The following is a 16,563-nucleotide window of genomic DNA, read 5'->3' as shown; positions in this document are numbered from 1 at the left end:
TGGTGGACCGTGAATGTTTGATCTATGAATTGACGGTGGGAACACAATTGTAAAATCTGCCACAGATTTTCAGGGAAAGGTAGGATTGCCTCGGTCATCGGCCTGAAACTGGCATAGCTGGAGAGGGTGCTGACTGGCTACACCATCCCTCGTCTGGCCAGCCGTCCTTCCATGGAATCGGATTCTGACCAAACCAGCCATCGGTGTCAGATTACGGTTTGCCCGATTAAAGTGTGTCATTGTTTCTGGTTCTGCGGCAGGAGGTTTCAGGGCCGTCGTTGAGTCACGTTATTAGCACACAAGGGGCAAACAAGGAGCCGATGTTTCCTGCTAGCTCTTCAGTGGGCACCGGATTCCGGCCTGTGTCTTCTGTTAGCCCCGCTAGCTGATGAGTCAGGGTGTTAGCTGGAAGAAATATTTTCCCTGTACCGGATACGAGTGTTTTGCATCTGTACTGGGCTGATTCATATGGCTAATATCAGTGGACCTGCATTTGAAGGAAGGTCTTTTCATTCAGCTAGTCTTGATTGTCCAGTTAGTGCACATAATGGGCATTGACAAATAGCAGGGGTTTGAGCGGCAATAGAACACATCTGTGAAGTCCGGTCAGTTCTTGAGTCATGTGAAACGCGCGAGTGCTGTTTACGTGTGTGTGTGTGTGTGTGTGGTGTGTGTGTGTGTCTGTGGGCGGGCGAGCGGGCGAGCGAGCGTGCGTGTGGGCGAGCGGGCGAGCGAGTGTGCTGCGTGAGAAGCGTTCGTATCGCGAGTGGGAGGGTGTGCAGCGCTCTGTGTGTTTTCATTAGTCATGGGGGAAGGGAACTGGCGAGGGTCTCGGTCACATGATCTCTGAGCTGAACTCCGGTTCCTGGGTTTCTGCGTGTCAAGGATTTGGCAGTTCCGACGGTCCCCTCAGTTTCAGACCCTCCGCGCTCACGCCGGCGGCCGCGGATGAGGCGCTGCTGTAGCGGGATTGTAGTGGGACCGCAGCGGGACCGTAGCTGGGACGGTACTGGGACCGCAGGTGGGCCGCAGCCGAGCTCTCCTCCCTGCGCCGTGTATGACCCTCCTGTTTGGCGCGTCTCCTTCAGCAGCCGTAGTGGAAGCTCGTGTGTTTTTGCAGAAGTGTTTGGTGGCCGGTGAGCTCCGCCCTGACCGCACCGCCGCTCTGTGGTTTGGGTCCGGCGCTGCTCACACATCTCGCTCATCATCTCGTTCAGCGCCGAAGCCTCCCTCGGGCCCTCCGCCGGCGCTGATGTCACACGGGTCTCCCCCCGAGAAACCTGTCCGTCCTGCCGCGAAGCGCTGCGGCGCTGCTAGCCTGACCGCGGGGCTAAACGCACGGCGTAGCGAGCGGCGCTGCTAGCCTGACCGTGGGGCTAAACGCCGCTACGCTAAACGCACGACGTAGCGAGCAGCGCTGCTAGCCTGACCGCGGGGCTAAACGCAACTACGCTAAACGCACGGCGTGGCAAGCGGCGCTGCTAGCCTGACCGTGGGGCTAAACGCCGCTACGCTAAACGCACGACGTAGTGAGCAGCGCTGCTAGCCTGACCGCGGGGCTAAACGCAACTATGCTAAACGCACGGCGTAGCGAGCGGCGCTGCTAGCCTGACGCGGGGCTAAACGCCGCTATGCTAAACGCACGACGTAGCGAGCAGCGCTGCTAGCCTGACCGCGGGGCTAAACGCAACTATGCTAAACGCACGGCGTAGCGAGCGGCGCTGCTAGCCTGACGCGGGGCTGAACGCCGCTATGCTAAACGCACGACGTAGCGAGCAGCGCTGCTAGCCTGACCACGGGGCTAAACGCAACTATGCTAAACGCACGGCGTAGCGAGCGGCACTGCTAGCCTGACGCGGGGCTAAACGCCGCTACGCCTTTGGACTGTTTGAAGGGCCGAGTGAGGCCGGCCTGTGTTTTTTTTTAGGAAGAGGTCATCTTTTAGAGTCTGGAGCGGGGCTCGGGTAACTAGTCCCACAGGAAGTGTGAGCTGGCGTTCTTTGCTGGAAGCGATGAATAGCTCCTCCTGCTACAGAGTGTTGCCTAATGCACCCTTTGAAAATACCGTCTGTTTTTTTACAGAAAATATTCAGTCCAGCCATATTGCCGTTTAAATAAATGACTGTTTTTATTACAAAAACCATCCCTTGGTCCGCTTTTAAATTGGGTTGCATAATGTACCAAGACCTACGGTTCACCGTAGTATCCAACCGAGATGACATGTACGATCTGTAACCGTTGGATACAATGTAATTGTCAGCTTTGGTCTTATTCTGAACTAATGTGTTTTTAACAAATGGTGGTTTTTCTAGCTTGGTAAAGGGCCAGCTGCTCACTGTATTCATACTCATTAATGGGTGGAAGTATTAATTAATCCGATCATAATTTGCTTGGTCTAGTGCCGGTCCAGAAAACTCTTTCAAAATGGCCTTTCCATCTGTCTCTCTCGAACTTTCTCGAACTCTTTCTTGAAACCGTCTTAATGGTTTTATTTAACCCATCACGCTCCTTCCCTTATGACCAGTGGCTGTTGACAGGCGCCAGGCGAGTGGCTGAAGTTGTAGTAGTGTGTGAGAAGGAGTCATTAAAAAAGCCCAGCAATCCTTTGCTGGCATTTAATTAAATCAGTGGTTCTCAAACTCGGTCCTGGGGGACCCCTGTGTATGCTGGTTTTCATTCCAACCTCAACAGCAATCCCAGAATTTTAACAAGCTGTTAATTTTTCTTAATGTTTTGGAGCTGGGGTGCCCAGTCTTATCCAGAAAGGGCCAGTGTGGGTGCACACACCTGATCCTGATTCTACTAATCAAGGTGCTTAGCAGTGACTCTAGTGATTGATTAGTAGAATCAGGTGTGTGCACCCACACTGGCCCTTTCTGGAACCCTAGCTCTTAAACATGAAAAGCACCTAATTAAGAATTGAGGTTGGAATGAAAACCAGCATACACAGGGGTCCCCCTGGACCGAGTTTGAGAACCACTGATTTAAATAACGTAAGAAGTCTCTCCATTCTGGGCAGAGGCTGACCTGAAATTTATTATTGCCCACAAATGTTAAAAGATCAGTAAGACTATTTGGCACACACACACACACAGATGCATGAACACACTCACGCACACACACGCTGTCTCTCACCCACAAGCAATCTCACCCTCGCGCACACGCGCACACACACACATGCGCACAGTCTTTCTCCCCAATTCTGTCTTTCACAGGCAAATTCTCACACTTGCAGACGTGCAGATCACACATTAAAAATTCTCGCGCACACACTTCTCTAGCTTTCTCGCATAAACACACACACATTCTCAAACAGTCCACCTCGTACACTCTTTCTCTCGCACACACACGCACGCACACACACATGCACACACATACACACACACACAAACACTGCTCTGTGACGCTGCCCTTCAGCCTTCCTGGGCAGCCGTGTTGCATCCAATCAGATTTCAGATTTATGGAAGTAGACCAGTGGTGATACTTCACGTTATGCTCCTTCCTGTGGCCCCCACTTTGTCTTCCAGAGACTCCGGAGTAGAGAAATGTAGGAAACGGTACTGCACTCACCTTTACCCCCAGAGCATCCCAGTAAATTATATTTGTATAATTTGTAAATGAACTTTGAAAGGATCGGACTGATCTGGTATTGATTCGTAGCTATATATCTTAAGAAACGTATGAACCGTATCATACAGCAATCGTGTATGAACCATATGAGAGAGGATTTGTGTGACATCAGTCATGGGAATCCTAGGTGTTTCAGTGTTTTTAAAATTTTATTTTCTGTGCATGTTGATTTGCTCATTATCTCACCAGCCGCTAGCGACAGAATCCTTACAGCACGAGTTACTGCTTAAACTGACTATCTATTTTAACTGGGGGGGGGGGGGGGGGGGGGAAATCATTAATTTGAACCTTGGATGTTGAGTTGATTTTGTTATGTGCATGAGATGGTTAGGGATTTCTCCCTGTTAGCCTGTAATGGGTAACCTTTAAACTCTTTCCAGGGTTTCATCCATCCTGCGATGAGGCTGGTGGTTGCTGTAGAATAGAGATTAGAATTGTAGGACTGGAGAAAATGAGTTTCCGGCGTGTTCATCGTGCAGCCAGACTGCGTGGCTGAGCTGTCCTCCTTCATCGTTCAGATACAGATTTTCACCAGCCATGAATCTCAGGTGTTGTGTGGATGCGTTTAATCCTGGACGTGACCTTACTGTGTGAGACCCATTCAGGGTAAACCCTGTAAAACTTGGCCAGCGTCTCTGAGTGCAGTCCTTAAAAGCCGGGGAAGTACAAAGCTCTGCCTCCTGACCTCTGCATATAGCTGCATTTTCAGTTTTCATTAGCGGAGGTCAGAAGCAATACGCAGGGCGCGTACTTGGGCTTGAAACTTCGGATGCAGCAGGACTGTTTGTAGGTCAGGGCGCCAACTCGACTGACATTCAAAATGTAATGGGTTGAACCCTTCAAAGGGTGAACTGACTCTAGCAACTGGCAATTTAGCGACAGAAATAAATGCCCATTAATTCTCCTTTGAGAACCACAGACCGCTTGAAATCATCCTTCTCCTGAAACACACTTTTTTTTTCCCTCTCTCACCTTTTCTGTTGAGCGATTTGTATAGCTTTAAGTTGAATGGTGTTTTCATGTAATTTGACCTTGGTTTATGTGTGTAGGTGTGCAAACTTCCTGAAGTCTCATTGTAAATTGCAGTGACATGCTCCCCCGTTTCCTCATAGCTGTCTTATACTGAAGTTACATGGAGTGATTCTTCGGTTTGTACATGGAATAGCGGCAAAGCAATTGTTTCAGTAAGCTGGCGGGCCAGTAGGAGGCACTCTCCTCTCTGGCACAAGTGAAATTGAATGTAGCTATAGCACTGGCATACTGGATTTTCGTAACATGAAAGAAATGGGAATTTTGAATTGAAATTAGTCTTGTACCTGGCAGTTTTATTGGCCCGTGTGGTTTCATAGACGTGTTGTCCTGATGATAAAAATGGATGACGTGGTGGGTTTCAGCACCCCTGCTGAGCTGGACCCCGGCAGACATTAGATACAGTTAAGCCTTACTCGTTTTGTTCACACGCTCGTATTCCCGAGACAAGACGCCAGCGATGACCGCCAAGGCGGAACAGATCCGCTCTGGCTCATCTCCGCCCGTCGAGATTTACTCTCCGGTACAGCACTGGCTAACCGCGCTGCTCAAGCCATATTTCTGAAAATGTATAAATTTGCGGTTATAGCCTTGGGTGTTAAATGAGTTGCTTTTATAAGGCGTCCTAAATCTCGTCGGTGTCGGGCGTAAGGGCCAGTTAATCAGAATTTAATCGGAATTAATCATCCCGGTTCCCTGGAAAGTCGAGCGCGAATGTTTTATGTGTGTTTGGTGGGGGGGGGGGGGGGGGGGCTTGTCGGTTTATCAATTATTTGCACTTGGAAGTTTAAGTTCACCTTGAGTCACGAGGCTGCGAAGGCGCTCGCGTGAGTTAAAGCGGCAGGCTGATTAAACGGTCGGATTGGCGAGCCGTTAAAAGGGAATGAATGTTATTTATTTGTGTTTTGTTTTTTTCCGTTGCCCCCGCAGGCCGTTCGCTGCTACGACGCTCTGATCCTGAAGGCGGAAGGGAAGGTGGACCCGGAGCTGTTCTGCCAGCTCGGACACTTCAACCTCTTACTGGAGGATTATCCAAAAGGTGAGCTCCCCTCCTCGTTTCATCCCAAACTGAACAGGCTGTGAATATTCTCTTATTTATGGTTCTCAGGGTATTTTTTCCGTGAATATTCTCTTATTTATGGTTCTCAGGGTATTTTTTTGCATGAATATTCTCTTATTTATGGTTCTCAGGGCATTTTTTTTGCATGAATATTCATTAATTTATTTATGATTCTCAGGGCATTTGTTTTTTCCAGTTTCTCCTTTTGTATTTTACTTAGGCTATTTCAAGAGACCATTAAGATAAGTCTGTGACAAAACTTTTTCTCAGTGTAACTATACAGTTCAGTCTGTTTTATTCTTAAATCTTTATTCATATACAGGCTGTGCTGTGTGTTCCCAGAGTTTAAGGCTTTGCTCTGGGTTTTGTCATTAGCTGCCTGTGTTTGGGGGTCTAAAATAGCAGGACACCACTTTACAGTTCAGTCTGCTTTATCCTCAAGGCAGGTACAGTCTGGCTGGCATAGCGGAGACTTATGAGGCGAAAACGGTTAATTGGACCCACAGAGACATTTTAAAAATGAGTGAAAATCCTGTCTAAGGCACTTAAATCAGCAGGACGGGGGGGCGGGGAGATTTTTCGTGTGTCATGATTAACCCGTTGGATAAACAGTTTGCCCGCCTCACGGTCAGGGACCCCCCCAGGCTGTGGGGTGTAACGGCTGGGAGGGCTGTGTGTTTCCGTTCAGTGGTAAAGGCTGAAAAAGCTCTTTGGTTTAGCTGGAAAGGTTGGATCATATATGGATTAGAGGGAGGGTAATACGGCCTAAAAGTATTGTCATAGTATTTGCCTGTTTTCGGGCGATTGTGACGTGTGCTGTTGTATGGATGCTTTGTAAATACCGTTCTTGTTAAGAAGTACAATTTTAATTGATAATTAGATTCCGCTGATTGAACATGGCCAGGCTTGACTGCAACCAGCCCCGTTAAATCCAAACCTTGCTCATATTTAACCTTGAGCTTCACAAATAATTGTGTGACTAAGATCTAGGTAGCTGGCTAACTGGCTGAGTAAAATAGTAATCTAAGAATGATGCAGTCCCACCTTGGCTGTAGAGGTATTTGTTCTTTCACATGCATGGCAGGCTATTCATGCCCACATAGACCCCATTGGTTTATTTTCAGACTCTCTGTGAACAAGAGATTGAGGAAGTAAGGCTAAGTCTTGAAATAGCTTTACTAAAAAAAGCTACTGTATTCTATTGTGATATTCTCAGTAGTGTTAAGTCTATGCCTTCTCAGAAATTAACGCGACAATTAGCATTTTCAGTATAGCATTCGTCATAGTGTTTAACGTGGCTACGTTTCTGTGTGGTCAGCTCTTACAGTCAGAACCCTTCTTGGGGACGATACGTAGCCTGCACGTGCACTTTTTTTCCAGTCCTTATTCCGCCAGGCAGTACAGCTTAATCAGACAGGTGTGCTTGCTCTGGTGCCGGTGGCTTTGCACTCCCAAATATTACCCCACGCTTTACCGCTGCTTGGCCCGTGGAGAGACACTCTCTGCGGTTCTTGGTGCCGTGAGCTTTGCCGCTCCGCTTGACTCTGAATGTCCGTTTAAAAAACAAAGGCAGTAGCGGCGAGCTTTTCTGCTGCAGCCGCTGCTGCCTTGACCCCTTAGTTTCCTGTGTGCTTTGTCCCCTCTGCAAACTGAAAAAGAAAAGCTTGTGAAAAAAATAAATAAATAAAAATGAGGGTAAAAAAGCAACGGCCTGCTCCATAAAATGGCATTTCAAGTACGCCCGATTGTCATCCCGATCGTCTGAATCGTATGCAGCTGTGTTTTGCAACACTTTCATTATTTCATTATCCCCCCCCCTCCCCCCCTTTTGAATGGTTCTGGCCTGTGTGCCGTGCGCGGACTCAAGGACACTCTTTCTCAGTGTGTGGAGGTTAAGCACACTCTATTGAGGATGCACAGATAAACCCAAAGCGGGCGGTGTGGTTTGACATTTCACTTCTGAATGGCAAAATGCCTGCAGTTCTCATGGCCGTGTGCATCTTTGTCTCTAAACAAAAATCGCTGACTTCGGTCTTCTGGGCTTAGAAAATGGAAATGCTTTAAAATTTGGCCTAACAAAGGCAGGAGTGTGGGCGTATACACCTTTGTTAACTAAGAAACTTCTGTCTTCCTTCAGGTGATTTTTAAAAAACTTTTCCTCAGCTAGTTCGTGAACTTTCATTCAGGGAAAAATGTCTAGTCAATATTCAAGGTCTGCTTGAAGCAATTTCTGTAAAATAGCAAGCAGTGACCCTTGGCAATCCTATCTTGCCGATTTTCATTGTTAATTATAAAATATTGCAAAAAGCTCATTTAATTCTGGTAGTGCTCAAGTCACCAATAAGCATGTGTCACATGAGAGTGTAGGAGTGTTGTTGGTAGGAGACATTGACTGAATTTAATGACAGCCGTTTGTATTGTACATACATCCTTTCTTTTGATTGCTTTCAGCTTTGCTTGTTTAATCTTTGTAAATAGCTTTGTCTGTACCTGTCTGTTACTCTTCATTTTTACATCCTGGTTTGAACCTGCCACAGTGTTACAGGTTAATTATAATACGCCCAAGCGGCTTTACAGGTGTGCCCAACGCTCTTTCGGTGAAAACGTGCGTCCCACCAGCTCACGAGCTAAGTGAGAAAGTCGCAAGTTTTCTTCTAAAACTTTGCTGATAACTGGAACATTTCTGTGGTGAACAGTGGAGGGTCACATATAGCACTTTCTGGGCACGGGAATGATTTGGGAGTAGCTGCTGCTTTTGATCAGGACCATAAAGGTTAAGCCACTTGTATCTCTCACAAACAAATAAAACTCTTGCTGGCATGTTTTGACATTGTCAGGTGCAACAATGCGTGTTTATTCATTTCTGCCGGCATGGGTGTGTATTCCCATTTCCCTTGTAAATTGAATGCAGTTGATCAGCTAGTGGGCAGATGCTGAAATGCAGTGGATTCCTATGGGAGGAAGTTTGGTGGTGAGAAATAGGGGGCGGTAACCGAGGGTGACAGTTTTATGGAGTGGATGGTAAAGAGATACGTCTTGATTGTGTGTTTTGGCACCAAGTATTGCCCCATCATGCACATTTAACCTTCTAAAAACAAGCCTCTCAGATCGGTACTCTGTGTTTATTGGATGGTTCTTTCACGCAGTGTCTGAATTAGTCAAAGGAGATGGGGGGAAAAAAACATATACTTTCATGTCTAACTGTAAAGATTGTCTTGGTGTGTGTACAAATGGAGTCCAGCGCTGTGACCGTACAATGCACAGGGTCTTTATGAGGACCTATGCCCATATGAAATACAATTATATGTCCTCACAAAGACCTCTCGCACATTTCACACACACACTTGCACATGCTTACTTTTCTCCCTGTGTCTCTTGCAGCATTATCGGCATACCAGAGGTACTACAGTTTACAGTCTGACTACTGGAAGGTGAGTACCATTTCATACCGGTCCATTCACAACACCGGATTCTGCCTGCGTAGGCGGGCTGCAGTAATCCGGGTATCCCAGGATCCTCCTGGTGAAACCGGGGGCGATGGGGGAGTGAGGGGAGGATTGGGGGGTATTAGTGGAGTCTGACGGAGGGGGGGCAGGTAGGGGTCCTCCACGGCCTGCAGCTGCTGGACCCCTCTGCAGGAGACTATGTGCTGGGAGCTGAACTGGGCCCGTACCAGAGCGCCAGTAGGACAGCCTTCATAGCCTGTTCATTACTGAAGCTTTCTGCTTTATTTGGTGGTGAAGGAAGGGGCTGTGTTGTGCGTGTGTATATCCGTACCTGTGTGTGTGTGTGTGGGGGGGTGTGGGGGGGTGTGTGTGTGCGTGCGCACACTCCCAATTATTCAATTTGATAAATACGATTTTTGAATGTGTGTATATGGCACAGTCTGAAATCCAAGCAGGTGCAGAAATGCATTTTGCCTTTACTGAAGGAAATGTGTGATCTCGCTGTAACCTGTATGGCAGGCCTGGCGGAGTGGCGCAAGGTCGTCGTCAGAGGCTCTCAGTGTTTACTCCTACCAGTGTTCGGCTCAGAGGCTGATTACCATACACAGGATCACGCTTCACCTGCCTGCTCGCGCGCACGCACGCACACACACACACGCGCGCACTCTCTCACACACACACACACATTCACACACGCACCTCTATCTCAGTTGGGAGTACCATGTTCTGCTGCATAACGGGCTGCTGGGGTAGTGCATACGACTGGAAAGTCAGACCGTTGGTGATGTATGCGGTTTTAATTATTCGAGCTAATTTGAGCATGGCTGCTTTGCCGTCTTTCCAAGTGTTTCGCAGAAGGGCGTTGGCATCTGTTGCAATGGGCCGGTGCTGCCAACTTCTCCACTGATCAAGAGCCTTTTAAAGCCACCAAATGGCGTTTAAGCACTAACGTTGTGGGGTGTTACGCCAAACCCATTTGTGTGTTTTTCTTGATTAATAAAGCTATTCATTAGCCGAATAATGAATTGCTTTGCTGTTAATCAAGAAAAACAAACAAACAGGGTTTGCGTACCACCCTGAAACATCAACGCTATCCCCTTAACTCACAGGGCCGGAGTGGGTTTATTTGCATTCATTCAGTTTTTCTACGGGGAAATTTTCAGTCAGCCTGATCACACGACATACTGTTTGGGAGCTTTAAAACTTACGGTTCTATCTGTATGAGCTAGTTCTCCATCTCCATGCGACAATAGTTCCTTATTTTGTAACATGTGGGGTGATGGAACAGGCTTGGGGGGGGACATTCTTTGCGTGTTGGAACTTCTCGGATGACACACATCACAATAAAGTTGATATGCTTGTCATGGCAACAATCCAGTGATCTTTGTTTTTTTAGTCGATCTTGACACAAACATTTGCCTGAAAAGGTTTTGTTGAAATGCAGTAGATGTTCATGTGGTGACCTCTGCGTCTCCCAGACTCGTACAGTTCTAAGCCAGGTGTATCTTACCTGTACCTCATAATAATCTATGCCCTAAAAACCTGACTGAGGGGTCTCGCTCAAACAGTCAGCCGAGGACAGGTCTGCCGTTAGTCTGATTGCTAACATCCAGGTTCCCGTGGTCTAGCAGACCCACTTCCTCTTCCTGCTCCTGGTAAGCTGGTGCAAACAGGTTTGCAGCCGGTCCACATGTCACTGATTGGTGCAGGGCCGTTACGAGGGCTGTGAATCATGCCATTGGAGGAGGCTCCGCTAGTTAGCTTTGGCAGAAATATAGCACAGGAAACATGAGCGTGGTAGATAAAAAAATTTTTTTTTAAATCTGCAGTTGGCGGATAGATAATCTCCCGCTGCTGGCAGTGAAAAGCTTTCTTTAATGAAGTGATTAGATATAACTGATGGTGAGTGATATCAGCTAAAAATAAACGCATGTCCCCCCCTTTTCCCTCCTGGATTCTGAATGCGTAAGGGTTGCGTAAGATTGCACATACAGCACCTCACATAGCTGCACCTGTGCCTCTGAAAGTGGACTATTGAATGCCTGTTGTGTGTGTGGGTTTATACCCATTTTCCTGTGTGCAGTGGAGGGTCTCCCATGTTTCCCAGTTTGTCTGTTGAAGCCGGTTAAGTTTAATTTCACCGCTGTGCAGCACAGATAACGGATTCTCAGGGCATACCTGGCAGGTATTTCATGTTGACAGTCTAGTTGGCATGCCGTTCCCTAAAATGAATTTGGTTACCTATCGGTCTAATGTACAGTAAAACGTGTTTAGGAGTAGGCTGGAACATCAGACTGTTTTCAAAGGTGAGATGGAGGACATTATGTGTTGAGGGAATTATGCCCGTTGCACAGAATGCTTCAACACTTTGGTTAACTGGTTATATTCCTGTTTGTTTACATCCATAGATGATTAAGTCAAGTGTAATGAAATAATAATCCCTAAAAGAAATAAATATTCTTTGCATAGATGTTCTTTCATTACTGTTGTTTAATCATCTACCTCATGTGCTAGGACTCAAACATACATTAACTGTGTAATCCTTATCCCACAAGTGTGCTAGAACCTCTCTTTGCATTGATGGCACTTTCACAATACGTTTTTTTTTTGCCATTTCAGAATGGGTTAACCCTCACCCCCCTTGTATTTTGTGTCGGCTCTGCAGAGCTTCTGTGGATTTATGAGTGTGTGTGCACGGAGGCGGTGTGTTTTGGTGTTTACAGACTTGGGTTTTTAGCTGAAGGGTTGTGGGTTAGAATACTAGCTTTGGCACTGGCATTGTACCATTCAGCTGGGCACTTACCTTGAACAGCTTCAGTAAATATCCAGCTATGAATGGGCTGTATGTAAAATAAAAGATGAATCTGTGTTAGTCTCTACAGGTCAGACCTTTTGCTAAATGCTGAAATTTAAATGTAGTGCATGGAGCTGCAGCCTGGTGCTGCCTGCTGGTGCACAGAGGAGGAGACTGGCCTCGCGCTCTACGAACAGTGACACCTAGGGGTTGGTGATGAATCTGCGCGTGCCTGCCTGTGACAGGGACGTCTCTCCAGATGAGACGCCACGCGCCGGACTTATTTCTCTGCTGATGATGCAGGGTCGGAGGCTCGCCTCAGACATGGCACTTTCTCCCTGAGGGCGAAATTATAAGGCGACTGATGAATTGCAGTTTGATGAATTAGGATAAATCCTGTAAAGGTTTGCTTCCCTGCTGTTGTCTTCACAGCAGACTTTTTCTGAATTAGCGTTGCCTGATGATAAGTTTCAAAGTGAGATGTACTGACCAAGGTGTTTGTATGGCCAAAGATTATGGTATTTTCCCCTCCACAGTCTTCATTTAACATTAGAAAAACATTAGCAAACCCAGAGCCTCACAGTGGAAGAGACATTTAAACAGATGGAGATGTGAAAATGGCCAAGGGTTTATGCTTCCATTGCTCTCTTGCTGTTGGACTGACACCTGTCCATTTTTACTAATGTTTGTGTTTAATACTGCTGTGCACATTTATCCACTTATATAGCATAAACACTTGCTTTATTCCGCACCCCAGACTCATGCAGTGTAATGTTGTGCACTGCTTACTCTGCCATGCATATTGCAGCGGGTTGTTGTTGTCCAAACGGCAGATTCATGCCTGGATGTGTTGTTTTTGAAGGCATCTCTCGCAGTGTTGGTTGTGTAGGAACCGCCTTGGGGCTCAGGGTGAGGATTGTGAGCGCTGCGGTCGAGCGATGTTCCTGCGGCTTTTAGCTTTGAGTCACGGACTGCGTTGTGTAGGCGGGGCCAGACCTAGGTGGTTAGCTCCTGTGGTTAGTTTACATCAGAGTTTCTGGCGTTTGACGTTTCAGGTTTCGAGCCATAGACCTGCCTTTTGATGTTGTCATGGAAATGTCTTGTTCACCGATGCAGGCCCGCGTCTGATTCGTCGATCGCAGCACGAAATGCTGTCGGATTCTCGGTGGAAATCAGCGAACTTCGATTGCTTTGATGATTCTTTTCTAATTTTCTTTGCAATATTGTCCTTAATTTGTCTCCTTTATTACTTCGAATTTGTGTTAATTGCTTTTCTCCGTTCCCCCCGTTTTACCTGCTGTTTGAAAGCCAAAAACAACAGAGCTGAAGATGGAGTGGCGATGGGATGAAGTGCTGTTTTTCCTCTGATTGGATGTTAGCCAGCGGCATCTGGAGCAGTGTGCTCTCCAATGTGCAGCTGGCATTAAAAAAAAAAAAAAAAAAATTAAGGACAGTGTGTTCGATTTTACTGTGGAACCTCTGGAGAAACACCAGTGTGTGTACTTCACAGCGTTTTGACTAATCTGAGTATATATCTGTACATATCCATATTAATCATCAAACTTTTCCAAGCGGTGATTTTCTCCTTACCTCCTTTTCCAAGCGGCGTGCTGACCAGCCCCATGTTTGGTTACACGTTTATGGGGGGTAGAGACCTTCCATTCATTCTTTTCATCCGTATGATTTATTAACATTTTGCGCCGTATATAACATTTTATTTACAGCCCTGCCGTGCTTGTTTCAACACATTTCTGGTTGCAAAACATTGCGGGCGCTTGATTTATGGCAGCTCTTTGCCCGGGAGACGGGAGCGACGGCGGTGCTGATTTATTTCTGCCAGTTGCGTGTCTGTAGGGTAACCGGCTTTGTTTTAATCCTGTTGAGTGCTCGTCGTGTTATCGGGGCTGGATCCGTTCCCAGCGATCGCTGAAGAGATAAACGCGCCGGCGTACCTGACCGCTCGCTGTGCCTGGGGGTTTTTTGGCGCTCTTTCCAGGTGCGCCTCCCTGCTTTCTGCAGGTGCGCCTGAGTTCTCTTGGCCCACGGAGGAGTCCTCGAGTTCCAGAAAACCCCCCCCGCCGCCTTAACGTGTCACACGCGCTTCGGTGTCGCGTCACATGACCCAAAACGCACACACTGTGAGTGACTGTGGGTTTCCAATGGACACTGCTGTGAACGTTTTCGTGCAGAGATGCTTCACTGCAATTTGACCACTTCCCTGGTGTCAGTCACTTCCCCTTGCGGTGGAAGTGTAGTTAGCCAAATGAAAATCATCATTTTAACGTTTTAAATGCGGTTGTGTAAAATGCAGTGTTTTGTTTATTTATTCATTTCGTTTTTTTGGTAGTCTTTCTAACATGTCCCTTCTCTTGCTTCTTGCAGAATGCTGCCTTTCTATACGGCCTCGGTATGGTTTACTTCTATTACAATGCATTTCAGTGGTAAGTACACTCCCATCTGCAGTTTGACTGAATATTGTGCATGAACACTTTTTGTTTATCGGAGCATGCCAATCAAGGAAGAGAGGGGGTTTATTGCAAAATTGTCATGCAAACCATGCAAAAGTCATAACTCATGCAAGGCACTTGGGTGCCAGTCAAGATGACCAGATACTTTTTCCTTCCCATATGCTGTCATTTGGTTGCATTGTGGTGGACATTTTGAAGTCTGTATGCTCCTAAATTTAACCAGGATCCAGATGCTTTATTTGATTCCTGTGAAATTAACGTTATATTACATTACAGGCGTTTAGCAAATGCTCTTATCCAGAGCCACTTGAACATCTTTTTCAGAGAATTTACATTGCATCCATTTATACAGCTGGATATATACTGAAGCAATGCAGTTTAAGTACCGTGCTCAAGGGTACAATGGTGGTGGGAATCAAACCCGTGACCTTTAGGTTACAAGGCCAGTTCCTTACCCATTGTACTGCACTGCCACCCAGCATTCGCTGACAGCACAGAATAGTATCGGCATGCAGAAACGTGACACTGAAACAGTGCCTCAGAGAAGACACGCCCCCTACAGATCTTTGCATTTTTATTTTCGCTCAATCCTGTGATGAGTTTCTTAGATTAATAACTCTCTCGAATGTCATCGCCTTCTCATCGAATCCTCTCAAGCGTGACGGCTTGCAGGTCTTGCGCAACGCGTTCAGGTTGGGTAAACGGCAGTTCGGCGTTTCACAAGCCCTCAATCCCAAGGGACACCAGAAATTAAATTTATGAATGCACACTTTGCATATTCAAATGCGGTTATTCCCTCTATTGGCTTTTTAGTCATTAGCCTGTTTGCTTTTTAGGTTCCCCTGCAAAATATAAAGACCTCATTTTCACACGTCGATAAATGAAATGAAAACTTCATAGGAAGCATGTGAATGTGGCATAGTTTTGGCTTTTGTTTCATCTGAACATGAATGGCATATTGTAGCATATTTTCCCTTCTCCGCGGAGCATGTCATCTGGGCCGATTACCATCTCTTGTCTCCTAAAAGTATGTTCATGTGTATTAGGAATGTGCTTTGGCTCACGTGCTTATCCATTGGTGGGGCCAATAGGTGTCACTTAACCTTAAATTGGTCCCATGATGCTAAAATGGAACCTTTATTCTTTGTTTAGAACATTTGTATATGCATAGTTTTGTGTCTGTTACATTTTCAGAACATGAAATTGGGTTAGCTGTGTTAGCTGCAGCATAGCTGTGAAAACGGGTTGGCTGTGTTAGCTGCAGTGTAGCTGTGAAAAAGGGTTGGCTATGTTAGCTGCAGTGTAGCTGTGAAAACGGGTTGGCTGTGTTAGCTGCAGTGTAGCTGTGAAAAAGGGTTGGCTATGTTAGCTGCAGTGTAGCTTAATGGTTGGGAAACTTTGATCTTGGTTTCGACTGGGGCACTGACATTGTTTCCTTAAGCCAAGGCACTTAACAACAGTTGATCCAGTAAAATATCCAGCTTGTATTAGAGCCCGACCGATGCCAGATTTTTGGGTCCGATGCCGATCTCGATTTTGGAGAGTCCTAGCCCACCGATTACCCATGTTTTGACCGATATTTTGTCAAAAAGTGCAACATTTTCAAATCAATTTGAAAAAAGTATATTTTATTAAAGTTTCTATATTTAAGAACATTTAACTTATAAGCAAACAAATAAAAATAAAAATAAACACACAAAGAACTTTTTAGATAAAAAAAATGTAAAAGATGATATTAAATTAAATATATATATATATATATTAACACCATCTTTAAGTGTGTGAAATCAAAATAACTCCACACCTTGCTTTTACTCCTTTCTTTTCTAGCCATCTATAAAAAATTAATTTAAAAAAGTCAGTTTTCCAGTTTCAAACATATTTTTATAAATATAATTATTATTGTTGTTCTTATTAATTTGTTATTATTATTTCTTAGTATCTATTCTCAGTAAATTAATTTTAATTATATTTTCTTATTTTATTCCTACTACATGATCTCAAAGAGTAAGACTTTATCTAGCGAGCTTCCCAGGCCATAAGAATTTGGTGGTGAAAATAACTACAATGCGCTCTGACACTCGCTTGCAATAACGCATTAGCTATTGACACAGCCTCATTATTTCTTATTATATA

At 45.9% G+C, this 16,563-nt stretch overlaps 1 protein-coding gene across 1 annotated transcript in view; it reads left to right on the top strand.

Annotated features, from left to right (window-relative positions):
* kdm6a (lysine (K)-specific demethylase 6A) overlaps positions 1-16,563 on the top strand; it is an 87,286-nt gene that overhangs the window by 16,219 nt on the left and 54,504 nt on the right. Inside the window, 3 exon segments of the mRNA XM_035392554.1 lie at positions 5,590-5,698; positions 9,101-9,150; positions 14,342-14,400. Coding sequence (XP_035248445.1) covers positions 5,590-5,698; positions 9,101-9,150; positions 14,342-14,400 — 218 coding nt within the window.

This window comes from Anguilla anguilla, chromosome 15 (assembly GCF_013347855.1).
Source record: "Anguilla anguilla isolate fAngAng1 chromosome 15, fAngAng1.pri, whole genome shotgun sequence".
Taxonomy (NCBI): Eukaryota; Metazoa; Chordata; class Actinopteri; order Anguilliformes; family Anguillidae; genus Anguilla; species Anguilla anguilla.
This window is presented reverse-complemented; position numbering and strand designations above follow the sequence as displayed.